This window comes from Mobula hypostoma, chromosome 23, assembly GCF_963921235.1.
Source record: "Mobula hypostoma chromosome 23, sMobHyp1.1, whole genome shotgun sequence".
Lineage (NCBI taxonomy): Eukaryota > Metazoa > Chordata > Chondrichthyes > Myliobatiformes > Myliobatidae > Mobula > Mobula hypostoma.
In genome coordinates, this window is record NC_086119.1 from 33,590,836 (window position 1) to 33,611,131 (window position 20,296).

Here is a 20,296-nt window from a genome sequence, read left to right on the forward strand (position 1 = left end):
AGCCTCCTTTCAGAGAAGTGGTCTCAAGTAATGAATTAAAGTTACTAAAAATGAAAAGAAAATGAAGATACTTTAAATCTGAAATAAAAGTAGAAAGTGCAGGAAATACTTTGCAGGTCAGGCAGTGTTAGTGGTGAGAAAAACAGAATGGACATTTCAGTTCAACGATCCTTCGTCATAACCGCAAAACTGAGAAAAACAAACAGCTTTTAAGTTGCACAGAGGGAGGTGGGTAGAACAAAGGGAAAGTTGTTCAATGCAGTCTAATTAAGAAATGAATGAGGGAGAAAAAAGATCTATAAAGCATGCTTGCACTTTTTTTTAATATAGGTACCCGTTAGTCTCATGAGACAATGAATTTGCGCCTTGGAAGGTTTCCAGGGCGCAGGCCTGGGCAAGGTTTATGGAAGACCGGCAATTGCCCATGCTGCAAGTCTCCCCTCTCCACGCCACCGATGTTGTCCAAGGGAAGGGCATTAGGACCCATACAGCTTGGCACCGGTGTTGTCGCAGAGCAATGTGTGGTTAAGTGCCTTGCTCAAGGACACATCACTTTGCCTCAGCCAAAGCTCGAACTAGTGACCTTCAGATCAGTAGATGAATGCCTTAACCACTTGGCCACACGCCAACACTTGAAGTGTTGCACAATGCTTGCAGTATAATGTACTAAAGCTGGAAGTAGCTGGAAGTGTGAAGTAAAAGAGAACCCTGGAAAAAGACTAGCAAATGAGGCAGTATCTATAGAGTAAGAAAAACAGTTAATGTTACTAGCTACCTCTAGTACGAAGAACAAAGGGCTGGTTATCAGAAATTTCTGCATTTAACGTTGTGTCTTGAGAGTTACAACATAACACTATGCTCTGATGTTGGTATCTCTGGACCTCAGTGGCAACATGCAGTGTGAATCCATTCATTTTAACAGAGGGGAGTGGAGAGCACAGTGAGTCCATTCATTTTACTGGAGAGAAATAAATGCATGCAATCCACTTATTATATTTGTATTTGTTTAGTTATTTCCATTTTTAATTGATTAAAATGTTCTTAACTTGTTTCATTGTAATTTGTTTATGCTAAGTCAATATTTTAATTGATTCACTGATTTTTAATAGATTTTGAAATTCGGGGACGTTTGGAACTGTTCATCATCAATGACAGGATTTAGCCAATGGCTTGGCTTTGTCATTTGTCAGGTTTATCAGCTTCTTTGGATAGGACTTAATCTGTACCAGCCTCCCCCCTTTCCTTCATTTGCCAACATATTGTACCACATGCCTCCATTGCAGAGGGTCTCGTTGATTAACATTGGGACTGCTGCACACAGCAAGTCTGTAGTGGCAAATGTATTAACTATTTGATTTAACAAATAGTCAATATTGCAAACAAAACGCTGGAGGAACTTAGTGAGTCAGGCAGTATCTGTGGAGGGAAATGGACCTTGGTCGTTGCAGATCGATACCCTTCATCTGTTTGCTGCTCGGGGGTCCAACTTCTGCACTCTTATGACTTTAGTCAATAGTGAATATGTTCAGTGTCAGCTTGCCACTGGCACTGATTCATGGCCCAATTGTTTTTTTTCCTTTCTGTGGTATCCTAAATATTCACAAAGCTTTGCATTTTTCTGTAAAATACTGTATTCTAGACCTCATCTCTTCATCTTGTAGATAATTTGTCAATGTTGCAAGCATTTTGTTCTAGTTTTAACATTATGATTTATGCAGTGGTTGAAACAGTTAGTTGTGTTAAAATAATACAAATTGCTCATTGCAATTCGAGCATAAAATTCTTCGAGATTTTGCTTTTCTACAGTGACCCTGGTCCTGTTGTTCTTTGGCCGTGCCTGTTCCAAAGAGCAGCTGTTTGTTTAAGAAATACGTGAACTCGAACTTCTCGCCTTACCCTGTTCCAGAGCTTTCTTTCTTTGTTGGTTGTCACTGCTCTTGCAGGTCATGTAAATTCTTAGAGTGTGTCTTCAGGCTTTATTTTGTTTTAATAATAAATCTGTTCTGTTTGCCCTGTGCCAGGCAGGCACTGGAAGAGCATTAAATTATGCAGACACACCAGGGATCATGCGAGCTATTGTTCGGCATTGTATCTGTACACAGCACACACTGACAGTGTACTTTATCAGCAGTGCAGACCTGGTAAATATCTCTCTGACTAGTTCTTAAATACATTTCCAATGAATGTCAAGCTCTTAAATTAGATGGTACTTCAAAAAGGCTAAAGTGCCATTCTTTTTATTGTGGAACTTATTCACCCCATCATAAGGACATTTGTGAAGGACAATGTTATGAAACTTAAAATCATCAGTAGGAATGGTATAAAGACATCCACTTGTGAGCCATCTGCAGCAGTCTTCCTCTCATATTTATTAAGTAGGAAAGCACTACTTAACTGATAAATGGCTAGATTTGGTCAAAATAGCTGCACCATGGTGATGTGTATAGCCCTCATGGCAATGAGCAGAGGCTCCAGAGGGAAGAAAGGCACCATTTTATTTAAACAGCAGTTTTCATTGCCCCTGCATGCCCCAAAGTGCTCTAAAGCAAGTCAAGCACTTTAAATGCAATTGCCATTGTAACCTAGAAGTCAGGGCAGCCAGATTTTTGCACAGCAAGTTCCTACAATTAGTATTGTAATAAACATCGGCCTGGGAGAGAAATGTTCTGCAGTGATTGGGTGGGAACTTGTATCTTTCTGGGCTGTATGGTAAATGCTGCCTCAAAGGTGGAGGAGAGTGAACTATGTATATTCATCCATGTGGAATCTGAATCAGGCGAGATCTGAAGAGAGGTATTGTCCATTAAGGCCAATCCCTTAGGCTCTGACCCTACACGATTGGCCCAATTTGTTTACCCCAATTTTCTTTTTCTGAAGTTATTGCTGAAGAGAAAATGAATCACAGTTCCCTGAGGAATTTCTTTAGCCAAAGAGTGGTGAATTTGTGGAGGCCCAGGTCATTGGATATATTTAAGGTAGAGGCTGATAGATTCTTCATTAGTCAGGGAATGAAGGGATACGGGGAGAAAGCAGGAGTTTGGGGTTGAGAGGGAAAATGGATTAGCCATGATGAAGTGGTGGAGCAGACTTGACAGGCCACATGGCCTAATTCTGCCCCTATATATTATGATCTTCTGGTCTTCCCTGTAAATACGATGCTCAAAACATACTGACTGAAAGCTGTAACCTTCTCAACATCTGTTTTTCTTTTATAATTTTGTATCAATATTCAGATAGAGCTTGGCTCTCCCATTCAATTTACTTTATTAACCTCAGGGATGCTCAGGAATGTGTAGATCCATTCAGCCTTCCATTTGTTATTTACCTGTAAAATATTGGATTAGTCTATCAGACTGTAGACGGCCTACTGAGTAGGTTGGAAAGGTGTTCAGCCCAGCGGTTTTTCAGTCCTTCCTGGTCTTTGATCAGGTTCGACCCGTCAGGTGACAGCAAGGGGGAGCATCCTGATTTGGAAGGACCAAGAACTGACTTTATGGCGCTGAAGAACTCTCTGGTGGCATGCATGTCTACATAGCGTTCCACCTGCTCAGCCTTTCTCTGCCACCACTCGCCCTACATTTCTCACAGTTCTGCCTGTACTTTGGACTGCAGGTGTTTAAACTTGTCTTTCTTTGAGACAGGTGATGGGTCATTCTGCCAGTCTGCATAGGCTTTGTTCTTGGCCTGAAGGGCTGCTGAAATGGTCTCATGGTTTTCATCAAATCAGTCTTGATGCACTCGGGTTTTCAGTCGGAGTACATTTGTTGTAGTCTGCATGATGACATCTTTGAACTGCGTCCACTTTTCAGAACAGGTTCCCACAAGCAGTGAATTGCCAGAGAGTTTTTCATTAAGTACATCTCCAAAACGTTGGACTTGACCTGGGTCTTGCAGTCTGCCGATGTTGAATGACACTCTGACGGTCTTTGGTTGCTTACGATGCAATGGGGCTATGTGCAGGTTGAGGACTGACCGAACCAGCCTGTGATCTGTCCAACACTCAGCACCTCACATGGCCCGGCCGATGGTGATGTCTTGAAGGTCACGCTGGCATACTATGACATAGTCGAGTAGGCGTCAGTGTTTGGACCTGGGATGCATCCAGGTTGTTTTGTACTTGTTTGCAAGTCTGAACATCGTGAACACCTGATGCCTTACAGCAGATCCTTCAGCAGCCAGTCCTGGATGACCTAGACCAGCCGCCCTCTACTGATGAGATCAAGAAAGCGATCTCGCAGATGAACTCAAATAAAGCAACAGGGCAGGATGGCATTCCTGCCGAGATCTACAAAGCATTAGGCCCAAATGCCTTATAGGAGTTCCAAGACATCCTGGAAGACATCTGGATCACAGAGGAGATGTCTGACGACTTCTGCATACCCTCATTATGGCTCTCTGCAAAAACAAGGAAAGCAAATCAGACTGCGGAAACTACAGGGGTATCTTCGTCAGTGTCCTGATGAAGGGTCTCGGCCTGAAACGTCGACTGTACCTCTTCCTACAGGTGCTGCCTGGCCTGCTGCGTTCCACCAGCATTTTATGTGTGTTGCGGGGTATCTCACTGCTGTACATTGCGGGCAAGATTTTTGTCCGCATTCTCCTGAATAGACTTGTCACTGTCTCGGAAAAGAACCTCCCGGAGGCGCAGTATGGCTTTCGGCCAGAACAGAGTACAGTAGACATGATATTTGCCATGAGGCAAGTCCAGGAGAAGTGCATCCAGTAGAACAAGCCTCTTTACTCTGTCTTCATTAACCTGACAAAGGCATTTGACACTGTAAATAGGGAGGCTCTCTGGATCATCCTGAGACGTTACGGATGCCCAAGAAAATTCGTGAAGGTGATTCAGCTGCTCCACGACAGAATGACAGGACAGGTCCTTTGCAGTGGTGATACGTCAGCTGCATTTGCCATTTCCAATGGGGTGAAGCAGGGCTGTGTACTAGCCCCAGTCCCGTTCAGTCTGTTCTTCACTTGCATGTTGTCACATGCTGTCTAAGGTCTGAAGGAGGGAGTGTACATCAGGTACCGATCGGACGGCTCTCTCTTTGACCTTCGCCGCTTGAACGCATGGACGAAGTGCCTCCATACAGTCATTCAAGAAACCCTCTTTGCTGATGACTGTGTGCTCCTGGCGCACAAAGACAGTGATCTACAGTTGATGCTGAACAAATTCTCAGACGCTGCAACGCCCTTTGGCCTGACTATCAGCCTGAACAAGACTGAAGTACTTCACCAGCCCATGCCAAACACCAACCCCATAGAACCAAAAATCACTGTTGATGACACCCAGCTGACAAATGTAAACAGCTTCAAGTACTTGGGAAGCATCATCTCGAGTGATGGGTCTTTGGACAAAGAAATTGACTGCAGGATCTGCGAGGCCAGCCGGGCTCTGGGGAGGCTGCGTACCAGAGTGCTTAATCAACACGATGTCCGCATCTTCACAAAGCTGAAAGTCTACAGAGCTGTGGCCATCCCTTCTCTCCTATATGGATATGAGACCTGGACTCTGTACCAACGACACATCAAACAACTGGAGAAATTTCACATGCGCACCCTCTGCTCCATCCTTGGCATTCGTTGGCAAGACCGTGTCTCCAGCCTGGAGGTCTTGGATCGCGCGGAGTCCACCAGCATTGAGTCCCTGATCATCAGAGCCCAGATGCGGTGGGTGGGACACGCCATCAGAATGGACGACCACCGTAACCGGAGACAGGAAAGAGACCTCAAGATCGTCCACGCAAGCGCTACAAAGACGCTGTGAAGGAAACCCTACGCTACTGTGACAACCAGCCAAGGGAACTAGAAGCTGCAGCTGCAGCTGCAGTTCGAACCCACTGGCGAGCCCTGTGCTAGGAAGCCTACACCAGTTTTGAAGACAGGTGCTGCCAAAAATTGATGGAAAACATGAGCGGCGTCACAGAACAGCAGCCATAGTTATTACAACAACTGACTTCCAGTGCCCCCATTGTGCTAGACTCTGCACTTCCAGACTGGGACTGCAGAGCCACCTCCGTGTCCACAGATGAACTACACAACGGCGTGTCTTCTTCAAATCCAAAGGACTACCACAAAAATCCATCAGACTGCAAACAAAGGTGCAGGGTTTGGCCATTTGGCCCATTGAGTCTGCTCCACCATTCAATTGTGGTTGATTTTTTTTCAGGCCCATTCCCCCTGTATCCCTCAACCCCCTTACCAATCAGGAACTTATCAATCTTTCTCTTAAGTACACACAATGACTTTGCTTCTGCAGCTTATGCGACTGGAAATTCCACAGACTCACCAACTTCTGGCGAAAGAAGTTCCTCCTCATCTCACTTCTAAAGGGACTGAGGCTGTGTCCTCTGACCCAAGACTCTTCCACTGACGGAAACACTGAATTGTGAAATAAAATTTAAAACAATGAACAATGCATATTCCGAAAGTATGAATTTATTCCTGTATCTATTTGTAATTCCTAGCGTACACCTCTGAAATTGGGTGGAGATTTGGGACTTCTGAGTAGGGGCACAGTCATGCATTTCACAGTGGTGTTTGCTGATTCCAGGACTCATACATGTCCCATTGTCCTCATCCCACTACTTATTTTAAAACTACAATCTGCTGGATCTCAGTGGGTCAAGCAGCATCTCTGTGGAAAAGGAATGGTTGATAATGTGGTTGAAGCTCTGCTTTTTTAAAAATTGGACTTAAGGAAGGGTTTCAGGGGGAGATTTTGTGGAAAAATGCATCTCCTCCTCCTGCCCCCCCTGATTTCAGTAGTCACTCTTGACACTTGACTGCATTTAAGGTGTAACATTATTTCAGAAGGGCCCTTTTTCTTCAGCTCAGTACTCCACTTGTTTTTAGTCAGTGGCAGGAAATAAAATGCAGCCGATTATGTCTTTAATTCTTTGTGTGCTTGGCAGCTTCATTTGATTTAAGAGATACATATTTGATTTCCATTGTTCATTGTCACAATGAGTGGTGATGGAAAATGTATTTTGAAGAGGATTATGATAGCTGTTCAGCTTAATTGAGCTAATCCAGAGACAAGTGCAAACTGAAGAGGAAAAAATATTTTGCAAGATGCGATTAATGTTCCTTACTTCAGATTTTTTTTACTACTAGGTACTGGAAATGTCAGTATTTGTATATTTTTTCACTGCAGATCAATATTCTGAGTAACTGTTGTTATACCTGTGGCTGCTGTTTGTTATTTTAATAAATCTATCTTGTGGTTAGCAGCCCAATCATGGTCAATTATGTTATCCTACTTCATTAAGTTAGGAAAATATCAGGAGAGCATGTAATGTTTCTTGAAAACTAAATCTGAGCATTATTGTCAGTACTTTGGACAGATCACATAATAAGCTCTCAAACCTGAACCAGGTCACTCCCCCATTTAAGGGAAGTTAAGCTCCCTTTCAGAACTGATGTTTGCCACAGAGCACAACATAAATATTTCAGTCAAACCCAAAATGTAACATTTGTGTCCAAATAATGAGGATAATTTGGTTCTTCAAATTAAATCTGGCCACTATTGAGGGATTTATAGCGACTGATTTTGGACACTTCCATCCAATTGTGTTCTGCAACGAAGTTTACTGACTTGCCGACCACAATGACACAGATGAGTGGAGAAAGAGAATTAACTGCTTGGTACCTGAAGGAACCAGATTGCTTCACTTTCCTCTGTAATTCAGACAAGTTGAATCTTAGTGTGCAGCTGTTCATCATTAGTCTTGTTTATATGAAGGCTTTAATTCCACTTCCATCCCTATTAAGCTTTATTTAGCTTAATAAGAGCTGTGCAAAATGGTATTTAGTCTTAATTAACATCAAATTCAAACCCTACTTTCCTGGAAGTTAGAGTAATTCTTTAACTCCTTCAGTACCTGTTGGGGATATTCAATTTACAAACGATTTACTTTGTCCCTCAAAGTGTTTTAGCTGTATTACTTGGGTGAACACTTTGGCCACGTTTTGGAGACCAAGCTCATTCAAACACCAACGAGATGAACAATGGCTTCATTTGGCAGTTTGGCAAGATAGGGTTGCTATTGAGGCTCGGGATAACATTTGCTCTTTTTCATGTAATACACCCAGACTCTGAACCAGGGGTGAAATTCAGAACACACTTTCCACTCTCTTCGTCTCACTTGATCCCACCACTTTGATCATCTGCTGAAATCTTTTACCACACCATTGTTGTTCATGTGATTACTCCAGTACGCTCTGCACATCTCCCATATTCTGCACTCCACCAAAAGTCATTGTGCTTATAACTAACATCATCCTATGTGCCCATCACTCATCCTTACTGATCTACCTCAGTGAAATAATGCTATGATTTTTAAGTACTCATGTTTATTTCTGAACATCTCAGTGTTTCTCCTTTTTATGTAATCATCATTCCTCAACCCCATGTGAGGTGCATTTGCAATCCCTATGCTTTCAAAAGTCACTCTAATTTCTCATCAGAATCAAATCTCTTCATATTTCTTGCTTCCTTTAAGACGCAACTTAAAATCAGTCCCTGCCACTGCCAGTAAGGATTTCTTTCGTTCTTCCTGTGACTGCATGGGTTTCCTCTGGGTTCTTTGGTTTTAGTCCATAATCCAAAGACATACTGGTTGGTAGGTTAATTGGCTGTTGTAAATTGCCCTGTGATTAGGTTTAAATCGGGGGTTGCTAGGTGGCATGACTCAAAGGGCCGACTCTATGCTGTATCTCAATAAACAAATAAGGCTTGGTCACCTGTTCCCTGACAGGAAGTTTTGATTGCTTGCATTCCTGTGAAGTGCATTGGTATATTTTGCTGAGTTCAAGGTGAGTCCTTGAGCAAAGTACACCATGGTCTTGAAATCATTGGAAATAATGGTGCTAATACACAGCAAGCCAAAATATCTCGCACAACACGCTGGAGGAACTCAGCAGGTCGGGCAGCTGGAAACGAAGGGTCTCAGCCCAAAATGTTAACTGTTCGTTTCCACTGATGCTGCCCGACCTGCTGAGTTCCTCCAGCTTGTTGTGTATGTTGCGCATGTTGCTTTGACCCCAGCATCTGCAGAGAATTTTGTGTGTTAGCCAAAATATCTGAAACTCTGCTGCTTGTATACAGACACGTACAACCTATTTGTGGCCGGTTCTTTTTTCAGAGTTTATCCCCTCAATCACTCCAGCAGTTTTACATTCCACCAAATCCCTTCCCCTTTGACCAAGCCTTTTGGACACCAGTCTTAATCTTTTCTCTTCAGCTTCAAGTCAAAATTTCCATGAGTTATCCTCCTCTGAAACACCTTGAGAGAATTTTCCACATGAAATGTTTTCCTAAGTGCTATTTATCATGCTGAGCTAATCTAGACAATAGTTAACTCCTGTCAGGTATTTTTCACTCATTGGTGCAGGAACTGAACTGGTTATGTTCAGCTGTTTCTAGCCTGAATACAGTTTGGGATACTTTGCTTTGTTTAAAGTACAAACATCTGGTCTTTTGGTGGCAAGGGTCAACTGTGCATGAAAGCCAGTAGATGCTCCAGTTCTACATATGATGTTGTTTTATAGTTTTTGAGGGATGGAACAAAATGAAAAGCTGAAAAACATCACTTTTGGTGATGCTTAATAGTATGAAAGGCTTAAAAGTCATATTTGATGTTTTGGAATACCAGCTTCAGAATATTAATCCCTCTGTCAGTGTAGGTACAGTTTTTCAATAAGCTTTTATTTATGCTGACCTTATTAGTTGGGATTTATAACACAAAAACTTAAAAGTTTTTGAGAAACAAATTAACGAAGAGAGGTAAATCTGCCTGACAGTTCCCAAAAGGGTTAACACGAGGAAATCTGCAGATGCTGGAATTTCAAGCAACACACATAAAAGTTGCTGGTGAATGCAGCAGGCCAGGCAGCATCTCTAGGAAGAGGTACAGTCGATGTTTCGGGCCGAGACCCCTCGTCAGGACTAACTGAAAGAAGAGCTAGTAAGAGATTTGAAAGTGGGAGGGGGAAGGGGAGATCTGAAATGATAGGTGAAGACAGGAGGGGGAGGGATGAAGCCAAGAACTGGACGTTGATTGGCAAAAGGGATATGAGAGGACCATGGGACAGGAGGCCTATGGAGAAAGAAAAGGGGGAGGGGGGAAGCCCAGAGGATGGGCAAGGGGTATAGTGAGAGGGGACAGAGGGAGAAAAAGAAGAGAGAGAAAAAGAATGTGTGTCTATAAATAAATAAATACCAGATGGGGTATGAGGGGGAGGTGGGGCATTAGCGGAAGTTTGAGAAGTCAATATTCATGCTATCAGGTTGGAGGCTACCCAGACGGAATATACGGTGTTGTTCCTCCAACCTGAGTGTGACTTCATCTTGACAGTAGAGGAGGCCGTGGATAGACATATGAGAATGGGAATGGGACATGGAATTAAAACGTGTGGCCACAGGGAGATCCTGCATTTTCTGGCGGACAGAGCATAGATGTTCAGCGAAATGATCTCCCAGTCTGCACCGGGTCTCGCCAATATATAGAAGGCCACATCGGGAGCACCGGACACAGTATATCACCCCAGCCGACTCACAGGTGAAGTGTCGCCTCACCTGGAAGGACTGTCTGGGGCCCTGAATGGTGGTGAGGGAGGAAGTGTGAGGGCATGTGTAGCACTTGTTCCGCTTACAAAGGTAAGTGCCGGGAGGGAGATCGGTGGGGAAGGATGGGGGGGACAAATGGACAAGTGAGTCACGTAGGGAGCGATCCCTGCAGAAAGCAGAGAGACGGGGGAGGGAAAAATGTGCTTAGTGGTGGGATCCCGTTGGAGGTGGCGGAAGTTACGGAGAATAATATGTTGGACCTGGAGGCTGGTAGGGTGGTAGGTGAGGACCAGGAGAACCCTATTCCTAGTGGGGTGGCGGGAGGTTGGAGTGAGAGTAGATGTGCGTGAAATGGGGGAGATGCGTTTGAGAGCAGAGTTGATGGTGGAGGAAGGGAAGCCCCTTTCTTTGAAAAAGGAGGACATCTCCCTCGTCCTGGAATGAAAAGCCTCATCCTGAGAGCAGATGCAGCGGAGACGGAGGAATTGCGAGAAGGGGATGACATTTTTGCAAGAGACAGGGTGAGAAAAGGAATAATCCAGATAGCTGTGGGAATCAGTAGGCTTATAGTAGACATCGGTAGATAAGCTGTCTCCAGAGATAGAGACAGAAAGATCTAGAAAGGGGAGGGAGGTGTTGGAAATGGACCAGGTAAACTTGAGGGCAGGGTGAAAGTTGGAGGCAAAGTTAATGAAGTCAACAAGCTCAGTATGCGTGCAAGAAGCAGAGCCAATGCAGTCATCGATGTAGCGAAGGAAAAGTGGGGGACAGAAAGGGTTAAAAGGTTTCCTTTAAGTTGAGGGAATGTAGCATTTTAATTTGATGTTAATTATGACCGAGCACCATTTTGACCCAATTAGTTCTATGAGTCTTCTCCAATTCTACTGATGGAATATTCACAGCATATCCTTCTTTTCCTGTGTTTCCTATCTAGCATCCTTGCAGTTATATTGTTTTCTTCAACTATTGTCTATGTAAAGGACTTTTTCTTGTTCCTTTTTGGTTTTATTATGCTGTTTAAAGTCTTGAATGCAATAGCTTGCGAGTGGATTATGGTTATTGCCACCTTGACCACTTGTTGAAGGTATTGAATAAATTGACATTAATTAAAACAAGGGGAGGGGTTCTAATTTTTAGGCAGGTTGAAGAGGTGTTGGTTTTGCTTTGGATCATGAGCAGTAAATGACGGTGCACTTATTAATTAAGCTACCACGAATATCCCTTCAAAAGGAAACAGTGAATACTCCCAAACTGAAATTTCTTGATAGATGGAAATAATATCAGAAATGGTGGCATTTTCTACATTGCTAATAATTGTGAAACATGAAGATATTTGACAGTTTAAAATAAACTAGCAGTTGGAATCACATAGGCTTTTTGGAAATAGTGGAAGTGTTGAGTGAATTCTAAAACATGAGATTCACAGAGTTGTAATTGATTTTATAATTGAGCTGACTTGACCTTGCTGTTGAAGTGTGATTTTATATTAAAAAAATTCTACTATTTTGTTTTGGTTAGGTGGGTAACAAAGCACCAAGAAACAGATTGCCATAATTTCAAGTATTGTAGAAAACTGAAAAAATCTCTCCCTCAAGTAGCCTGTCTTGGTATTTAATGAGAATATTTGCTTTATAGGACCATGTTCTCTCTTTTAATGCTGCCTATTTGTAGAATGGGCATCTTGTTCCACAAAGGCCCAGGGGAATTGCTGATGGATCAGTTGAGCTCACAAAGCAAATGTAATGGAAAAATCTATGTAATAAAATGGACTATTGGGCTGCTGCACTCAATTCAGGATGACTGGCCTTATGAAAAATATACTTGATAAGCTTTCTTTGAATTTGAGATGTGAGATAAACCCACCTGGCCTTTCTGTTATTGTGATATGGCAGGCCTTATATTACATGGTTGTTTTTTTCTCTCCCATTCCCAGCAGAAGCAAGCTTACTAGCTTGTCTCTGTAGTATGAGGAGACTCAGCAGAAATTAAGAGCTGACTTTCAGTGGTGCCATGCTTGCTGGCATCCCAGATGAAATGTGACAGGCCGTGGCAGTGAAAAATTGGTATAGAAGAGGCCACTGTCGATGACCCAGCAGAAGGACCCTCTGAAGAGTGTTAGTGGGTTGGAAGGGAAATATTGCTTAGGAATGAGATAGAGGGTCAAAGATTTCTATTCTTGGAGGACTCCTGGCTCAAAGGAAAAATTATAGAAGTAATAACTTGTTCTATTTTAGACACCTACTGTTCTTTAATCCAGATTATAACAATTGTAATCTAGTAGTGAGGTTCTTAAAATTTCAGATTAAAACTGCAGCCATGCACTTAATGATGTGAACAGAACCTTGTAGAGTGATTCCACTAAGAAGGGTGGTGGCCAAGATTCTTGGAATTCCTGGCTTCTGGTAAAGTGGAGTGGGGGTTTAAAATTAACTCTCACTCTATTTCAGACAAGGTGCTTGTATTTATGATGACATTGATCTTAAAGCGTAAAGCTTCTTTTAAGAAAATAGAGTTTAGGAAATCATTCAGTGTGGTAATATGTCTTCAGCATTCTACGTATCGTTTCCCATCTATTCTCTTGCTGTAATCTAAAATAAAAGAAATCTGATGCATTATTCTCTTGCTGTAATCTAAAATAAAAGAAATCTGATGCATTATTCTCTTGCATTAGACTGATCGTTTCACGTTGATCAACTCTGAGCACATGGTATGAAAGTAAAATCCCTTGAAAATATTGTTATGAAATATTTATGTACAGGCTGTTACGAGTGACAGGAGGCCATGAAATTAAGTCCCACTTCACAATATGAGCATGTGATCTAAAATGATATTACCAGTGCTGTCCTTAAGGAGAGGTGCTCTGTCAAAGGTGTGATGTTTTGGATTTGTTTATGAACCAAGGCTCCATCTACTGAGTCAGACGGATGTAAGTGATTTCCTGGAGATGCTTGAAGAATTGAGGCATTCACCTGGAATTCTAGAACACATTTATCTCTCAACCAGCATAATACACACACACACACACACACACACACACACACACACACTCACTCTCTCTGTCACACACTCACTCCCTCACACACCAGCATGGCCATTTTTCCCTTAAAATCAAGTCGTCAAGTCACTTTTTATTGTCATTTCGACCATAACTGCTGGTACAGTACACGGTAAAAACGAGACAGCATTTTTCAGGACCATGGTGCTGGGTGAAACAATACAAAAATTACACTAAACTACTTAAAAAAACAACACAAAACTACACCAGACTACAGACCTATCCAGGACTGCATAAAGTGCACAAAACAATGCAGGCATTACAATAAATAATAAACAAGACAATATGCACCATGCATATAATAAAAAATAATTATTATTTTGTAACTAGTCATAGAGTCATACAGCACAGAAAGAGGCCCTTCCTCGCACTACATTCATGCTTGATGTTGTATATGGCGTGGCACGGTAGTGTAGTGGTTGGCACAGCAGTTTGCAGTCACCTGTAACTTTGGGCTTCAATTCTCACTACTGTCTACAAAGAGTTTGTACATACTCCCCACAATCCTATGGGTTTCCTCTGGATGCTCCGATTTCCTCCCAAATTCCAAAGAATGTGAGGTTAGAGAGCTAGTGAGTATGATGGGTCTGGAAGCCTGGCGTCACCCAGTACAATCCTCATGAATTTGATTTAATGCAAATGACACATTTCACTACATGAGTCAATGTTCATGTGACAAATTAAGCTAATCTTATAAAGTAAATTATCTTGTATCCAAAATATTCATATTTATCTGTAGTCTTCTCTTGTTCTGTATACTTCCCTTCATGAAATATACACAACTCTTGAAAATAAAAATAAACTGCAGTTGCTGGAAATATAAAATTTTTTTTAAAATCCTGCTGGAAACACTCTGCAGGTCAGGCTGCATCTGTGGGAAGAAAAGGAGAGTTAATGTTTGAAATTGAGAAATTGAAAACCCTTCATTAACTCTGTTTCTCTACCCACAGACGTGGCCCTGACCTGCTCATTATTTCCAGCATTTTCTGATTTTATTTGGACGATTCTTTGCTGGTTGATCAAACCATTAATTACTGCTCAGCAACCATCTCTGTTCCTTAAAATACAAACTTGCTATGTTTGGATTTTATTTCCCTCAGATTATTTTAAGGAGTCAAGTATTTTTATTTAAATTTTTAAGCAGTTTGTTTATGAAATTTTAGATTCTTCCAAAATCTCCACTGCATATATCATTTTTTTTGTACCTGGTAAGAGTTTGATTGAAAGGCTAATTTAAAAGTATTGCTTTTTATATCCTGGTTTGTTGTCTGTAAGAATTTTTCACTCCAACCTTAACAGTGGTTATGCCCAAAAGTGTACGGTTGAAGCTCTTTGGCTGTCCCGAGGAAGTGGCAGACACAATTAAAATGCACATTCTGCAATGTATATGTTGTAATACCTGCTGTTTCACCCCAAACAGCTGTTGATAGAATGATACAAGGCTTTTAAAACCTAGCACGTGCGTGCCAAATAAAAAGGGCATTGTTCTTTGAACTCCTTAACCCGCAGTGGTTCCCACTGGAATACATAGCTGAGGGCACAAAAGGTTATGTTGTTAGCATAACTGCATGTGCCTGGCACAGAACTGTTTTTTTTTGTCTCTTGATGCGCCACGTGATTTTTATTGAGTTTCACCGTGACAGATGTTTTTTGTGCACTGGGACCAATGTCTTCACACTTCAGTGCTCCTATGGAAAAAAAAGCCATTGGTTTTGTGCTACTTTGATGTTATTGAACACATACTGAAAATAGCAAGCACTTGGAGACTGAAGGAGTGGTTTCTCTTCCCTTTGGGGCCAAGACTAAATCCATCCCAAAGGGATTTTGGCGTTAAATCCTCTTGCATTTCTGCCAGTTGTACAGAGCCTGAAGGGAAATGTGTCTGGACAATTTCAGTCTAGCTCCCGGTGGGTGTGCATCCATATAACACAGCCTCTGCACTCAATCCTTCATTGACAGAGCAATCTTTTCGAGACGGCTCACAATAATATGCTTTGTGGGAGACAAAAATAACTTTGCAAATTTGGGGCCTTTCTGTAATTACAGTTCATGGGATCTGGTGTGGCTGGAAAAACTTAGGTTGTTTGTGACCTGTGGTTGCACTTGGAACCATAAACATTGAATCATCCAGCACAGATACAGGGCCCTCACGTCCACCTTGTCCCAACTGACCACTGTGCTTATGTCACTAGCATTTGCCTGTATTTGGCTGTATACTTCTCGCCTGTCCTATCTTAAGTACTGTCCAAACTTGATTTAAATATTGTAATTTTATGTCCATGTTCTGCTCCTATAAGATTCCATCTTCTTTGCTGTTCTGCACTTCCAGCTATTATCTCACAACTTCTGACATTCTTCTCACTCGCCTCCCTCCCTCATCAGCCTATCATCCCTCTCACCTGGATTCATCTATCACCTCTCTTTTCCTCCAACTTTGTCCTGTCTGTCTTTCCGGTCCAGTTGAAGGATCTTATCCGAAACATTGACTGTCCATTTCCCTCTATAGATGCTCCGTGATCTGCTGAACAGTGCAGGCGGTCAATAAGGTGCAAGGCAATAATGAAGTAGATTGTGAGGTCAAGAGTGCATCTTATTGTATTAGGGGACAGTTCAATGTTCTTGTAACAACAGGACAGAAGCTGCCCTTGTGCCTAGTGGTATGATTTTCAAGCTTTTGCATTTCCAATCCCTTGGGACGGGGAGAAGAAACAATATCTGGGGTGCATGGGTCTTCGATTGATAGTGCTGGTGCTTTACCGAGGCAGCAAGAAGTTTAGACAGAGTCCATGTAGGGGAGGCTGATTTCTGTGATGCGGTGAGCTGTGTCCACAAGTTTCTGTAGTTTCTTGCAGCCTTTGGGCAGAGCAGTTGCCTACCAAGCTGCGATGTGTACTGCAAAAGTCTTTAGGTTCATTGGGTTGCAAGAAGGAAGTCATTCAGATCATTAAGCCTGTGATGGCTCTCCACAAAAGTGGCCCAAGCACTCCTATTCCTCAGCTCTTCTCCTGCAGCCCCTGGTTATTAATTTCCTCCCAGTTGTTAATCCCGTTCTTGACAATAGCACTTCAAGCAATTAATCCCAACCTGTGACTTCTCGGGCCTTTCTCTTTTATTGATACTTGTATTTATTTAGGGATACAACACAATAACAGGCTCTTCTGGACCAATGAGCTCCTGCTGCCTTAATACACCCATGTTACAAATTAGCCCACTAATCCAGAAATATTTGGAATGTGGGAGGAAGCTGGAGCACCCAGAGGGAAGCCATGTGGTCACAAGGAGAAGGTGCAAACTCCTTACGGACAATGGTGAGAATTGAACCGGGGTCACTGTCACAGTAACCACCATGCCACCGTGCCGCCCCTACTTGGCCAAGGTCTTATACAGTAGTTGGGGTAGAGTTCCCATTCACTGGCATGCCACCATGGAAGTGCCCATGGGAGGAAATTGGAAAAGTACAGAAAGATGCATCCTTCTCGGCACCATGTAACTTGTCATCAGTAACTCCTGAACAAAGACTTCTGAGGGCAAAATAATCAGTATCCAGGATTCAAGTTCTCAATTTATTTATTTGAGCTTAGGTTATTTTTTTTTCCACTCAGTTTCTTGGGTCCTCACTGGATGAAATCCCTATTTAACAAATCGGTATCAGTAGAATCATAATAATATAAACAAGGCCACCCAGCCCCTCTAGAACAATACTAGGGAGACTATTAGGTTTACCTCACAAAGAATTCTGATTGAGCCATATATGTCTGAGAAATTATCTTTTGTGACACTTGCCTGATGTTAATAATTTCACTGGTATTTAATTGCTCTCATAACCCAATCAGTATATTAGACAAATTAACAAAACTGCATTTCTGTAACATTTTTACAAGGATATTAGAACTCATTTTAACAAGTAGATAGATATTTTGGACAATTAAATAATTTTCAAACTGATAAATCTGTGAACTTAGATCTCATTACTGCAAACATAAACATTTTCTGGAATGAAGTAAGCTACTTAAAAAAAGCAAGAATTAAGATTATCTGAGCCAAATACTGACTTAAAAGCTTTGAATTTGATTGATTTAAGGAAAAAAATTTGTCAATTCCAAAAGCAACAACTCTTGTTAAATACTTGATGTTACCACTCTAATTATGAGTGTCGTTCTCTGTTGGTCTTTTAACATTATTCTATAATGTGCATTAGTAGGCATTTGGAACGTATGGACAGCAAAGAATATCAGATGCCCTTTAACAACTACAGCTTGGCGTTCAATACTATCATTCCCTCAAAACTGATCAATAAGCTCCAAGACCTTGGCCTCAATACCTTCTTGTGCAATTGGATCCTCAATTTCCTCACTTGCAGACCCCAGTCAATTTGGATTGAAAGCATCTCTTTCACAGTCTGTATCAGTAGAGGTGCACCACAAGGCTGTGTGCTTAGCCCCCTGCTCTAATCGCTTTACACCTATGACTGTGTGGCTAAGCATAGTTCCAATGCCATATTTAAGTTTGCTGATGTCACCTCTATCATTGGCCAAATCAAAGGAGGTGACAAATCAGCATATAGGAGGGAGATTGAAAATCTGGCTGAGTGGTGGCACAACAACAATCTCACTGGATGTCAGCAAGACCAAAGAGCTGATTATTGACTTCAGGATGAGGAAACAAGAGGTCCATGTGCCAGTCCTCATTGAGGGATCAAAGATGGTGGGGGTCAGCAACTGTAATTTTTCAGTGCTATCATTTCAGAGGACCTATCCTGGGCCCAGCACGTACAGTAAGTGCATATACGAAGAAAGCATGGCAGCACCTCTACTTTGTTAGAAGTTCGCAAAGATTTGCCATGACTTCTAATACTTTGACAATCTTCTATCGATGTGTGGTGGAGAGTATATTAACTGGCTGCATCACAGGTTGGTATGGAAACGCCAATGCCCTTGAACAGAAAATCTTACAAAAAGCATTGAATATGGCTCAGTCTATCATGGGCAAAACCCTCCCCACTACTAAGCACACCAACGTCATCATAAGGGACCTTCACTACCCAGGTCATGTTCTCTTCTCGCTGCTGCCATCAGGAAGAAGGTAGACGAGACTCAGGACTCATACCACCAGGGTCAAGCTACTACCCCTCACCCATCAGGATCTTGAACCGGTGGGGATAACCTTATTCAACTTTGCTCGCCCCATTACTGAACTGTTCCACAACCAATGACCTCACTCTAATGTACTCTTCATCTCATGTTCTCGATATTTAATGCTTATTTATTTATCTATATTATTTCTTTTTTTCTCTTTTGTATTTGCAGTTTGTCGTCTTTTGCATATTGGTTGTTTGTCCACCCTGTTGGGTGCAGTCTTTCATTGGTTCTGTTACAGTTCTTGAATTTACTGAGTATGCCTGCAAGGAACTGAATCTCAGAGCTGTGTGTGGTAACATGTATGTACTTTGATAATAAATTTACTTTGAACTTTGAGCATTTATTGATAATTTTATACCACAAGACTAACTTTATATAATTAGTTACTGATTTGCAAATTTGAACAGTACTTTGTCCACTTGAATGATCTTTCATAAGAATACAATCTTTGCAATTCAACTATATTGTTTTCTGCATGCTTAATAGTTATGAAATACTGGGTGAATAAAATAGAAAGTATTGATATGATGGTAATAAACAGTTTGATGTATAGAATGCCTTTTTTAATTGCAGAAAGACATTGCGTTAAAACCCCACGAGCGCTTGGAGAAGCTTCAGAATCCCCTTGCAAAGAAAAAACGCAACGAACTGCAAAACGGCTTAAGTTTCCATGCCAACAAGAACAGGCATAGCTACCGCCATGGAAGCTCTGACAGGGAAAATAACCACACCTTGAGTCATGGTCATGGAAAGCAGAAGCGCTTTCAGAAGAGGCACAGACAGGTAGGATGATATGAGACTCTCCATAAGTGAAAGTTCACCCCCATTATATGTTATTCTACTACATTTCTGATATGGCCCAATTATTGTGCAATAATTCTCTAAAATCAAACTATAAAAGTAATTGGTGAGTACTCAATTGTTTTCAGGCCTCTCTTTTACGTCTTATGAAGGTAGTCCTTCTTTAGCTTACATAATTGATAGTCTTTTCTCAGAGCACGATGCAAACACAGTGTTTACTGTGAATAATTCAGAGTTCTCAAGTTTGGAGTTGTAGGATTGGCAACTGTGCAAGATGAAGATGTTACTCTGCTGTGAATACTGTGACAACTTCAACGGAACGTGATGTTTGTATTAATGCCCCAGTTTTCAAGCTAATCACCAATGTCTGAAGGGAGGCTTCCAGTTGAGTATTCCTTTGGTACTGGTGTATGTGGCTGGTTATTCACAACATTGATAATGTTAATTTTATTTGACTGCTTAAATTTGGGGAATTATTGGAGTGACAGGGCTAATGGCCGGAATAACTCTGGTCCTAAATGGTTGACTGGATTTACCCAAAAATGCAACTTCAGGAAAATGTTTGAGTGATGAAAATTTAAGTTTACTTGCACTCATGGTTACAGTTTCTCCACTTCAGACTTTTAGTTCAAGTCCTGTGATATTCCAAAGCAGGCTTGCTTTCAGTACAATGTTACAACCTCATGGATTAGAATGAGAATTGTTTAACAGCACATGGTTAGTGGCCAATAC

The 20,296-nt window shown here is 41.8% G+C and overlaps 1 protein-coding gene across 10 annotated transcripts in view; it reads left to right on the forward strand.

Moving 5' to 3' along the window:
• The window catches only part of auts2a (activator of transcription and developmental regulator AUTS2 a), a 1,205,197-nt gene that overhangs the window by 315,287 nt on the left and 869,614 nt on the right, over positions 1-20,296 (forward strand). For all 10 annotated transcript variants that reach the window (XM_063031901.1, XM_063031894.1, XM_063031893.1 and 7 more), the window contains one exon: positions 19,337-19,546. In XM_063031901.1, the coding sequence (XP_062887971.1) occupies positions 19,337-19,546 (210 nt within the window). The remainder of the gene's footprint in view (positions 1-19,336; positions 19,547-20,296) is intronic.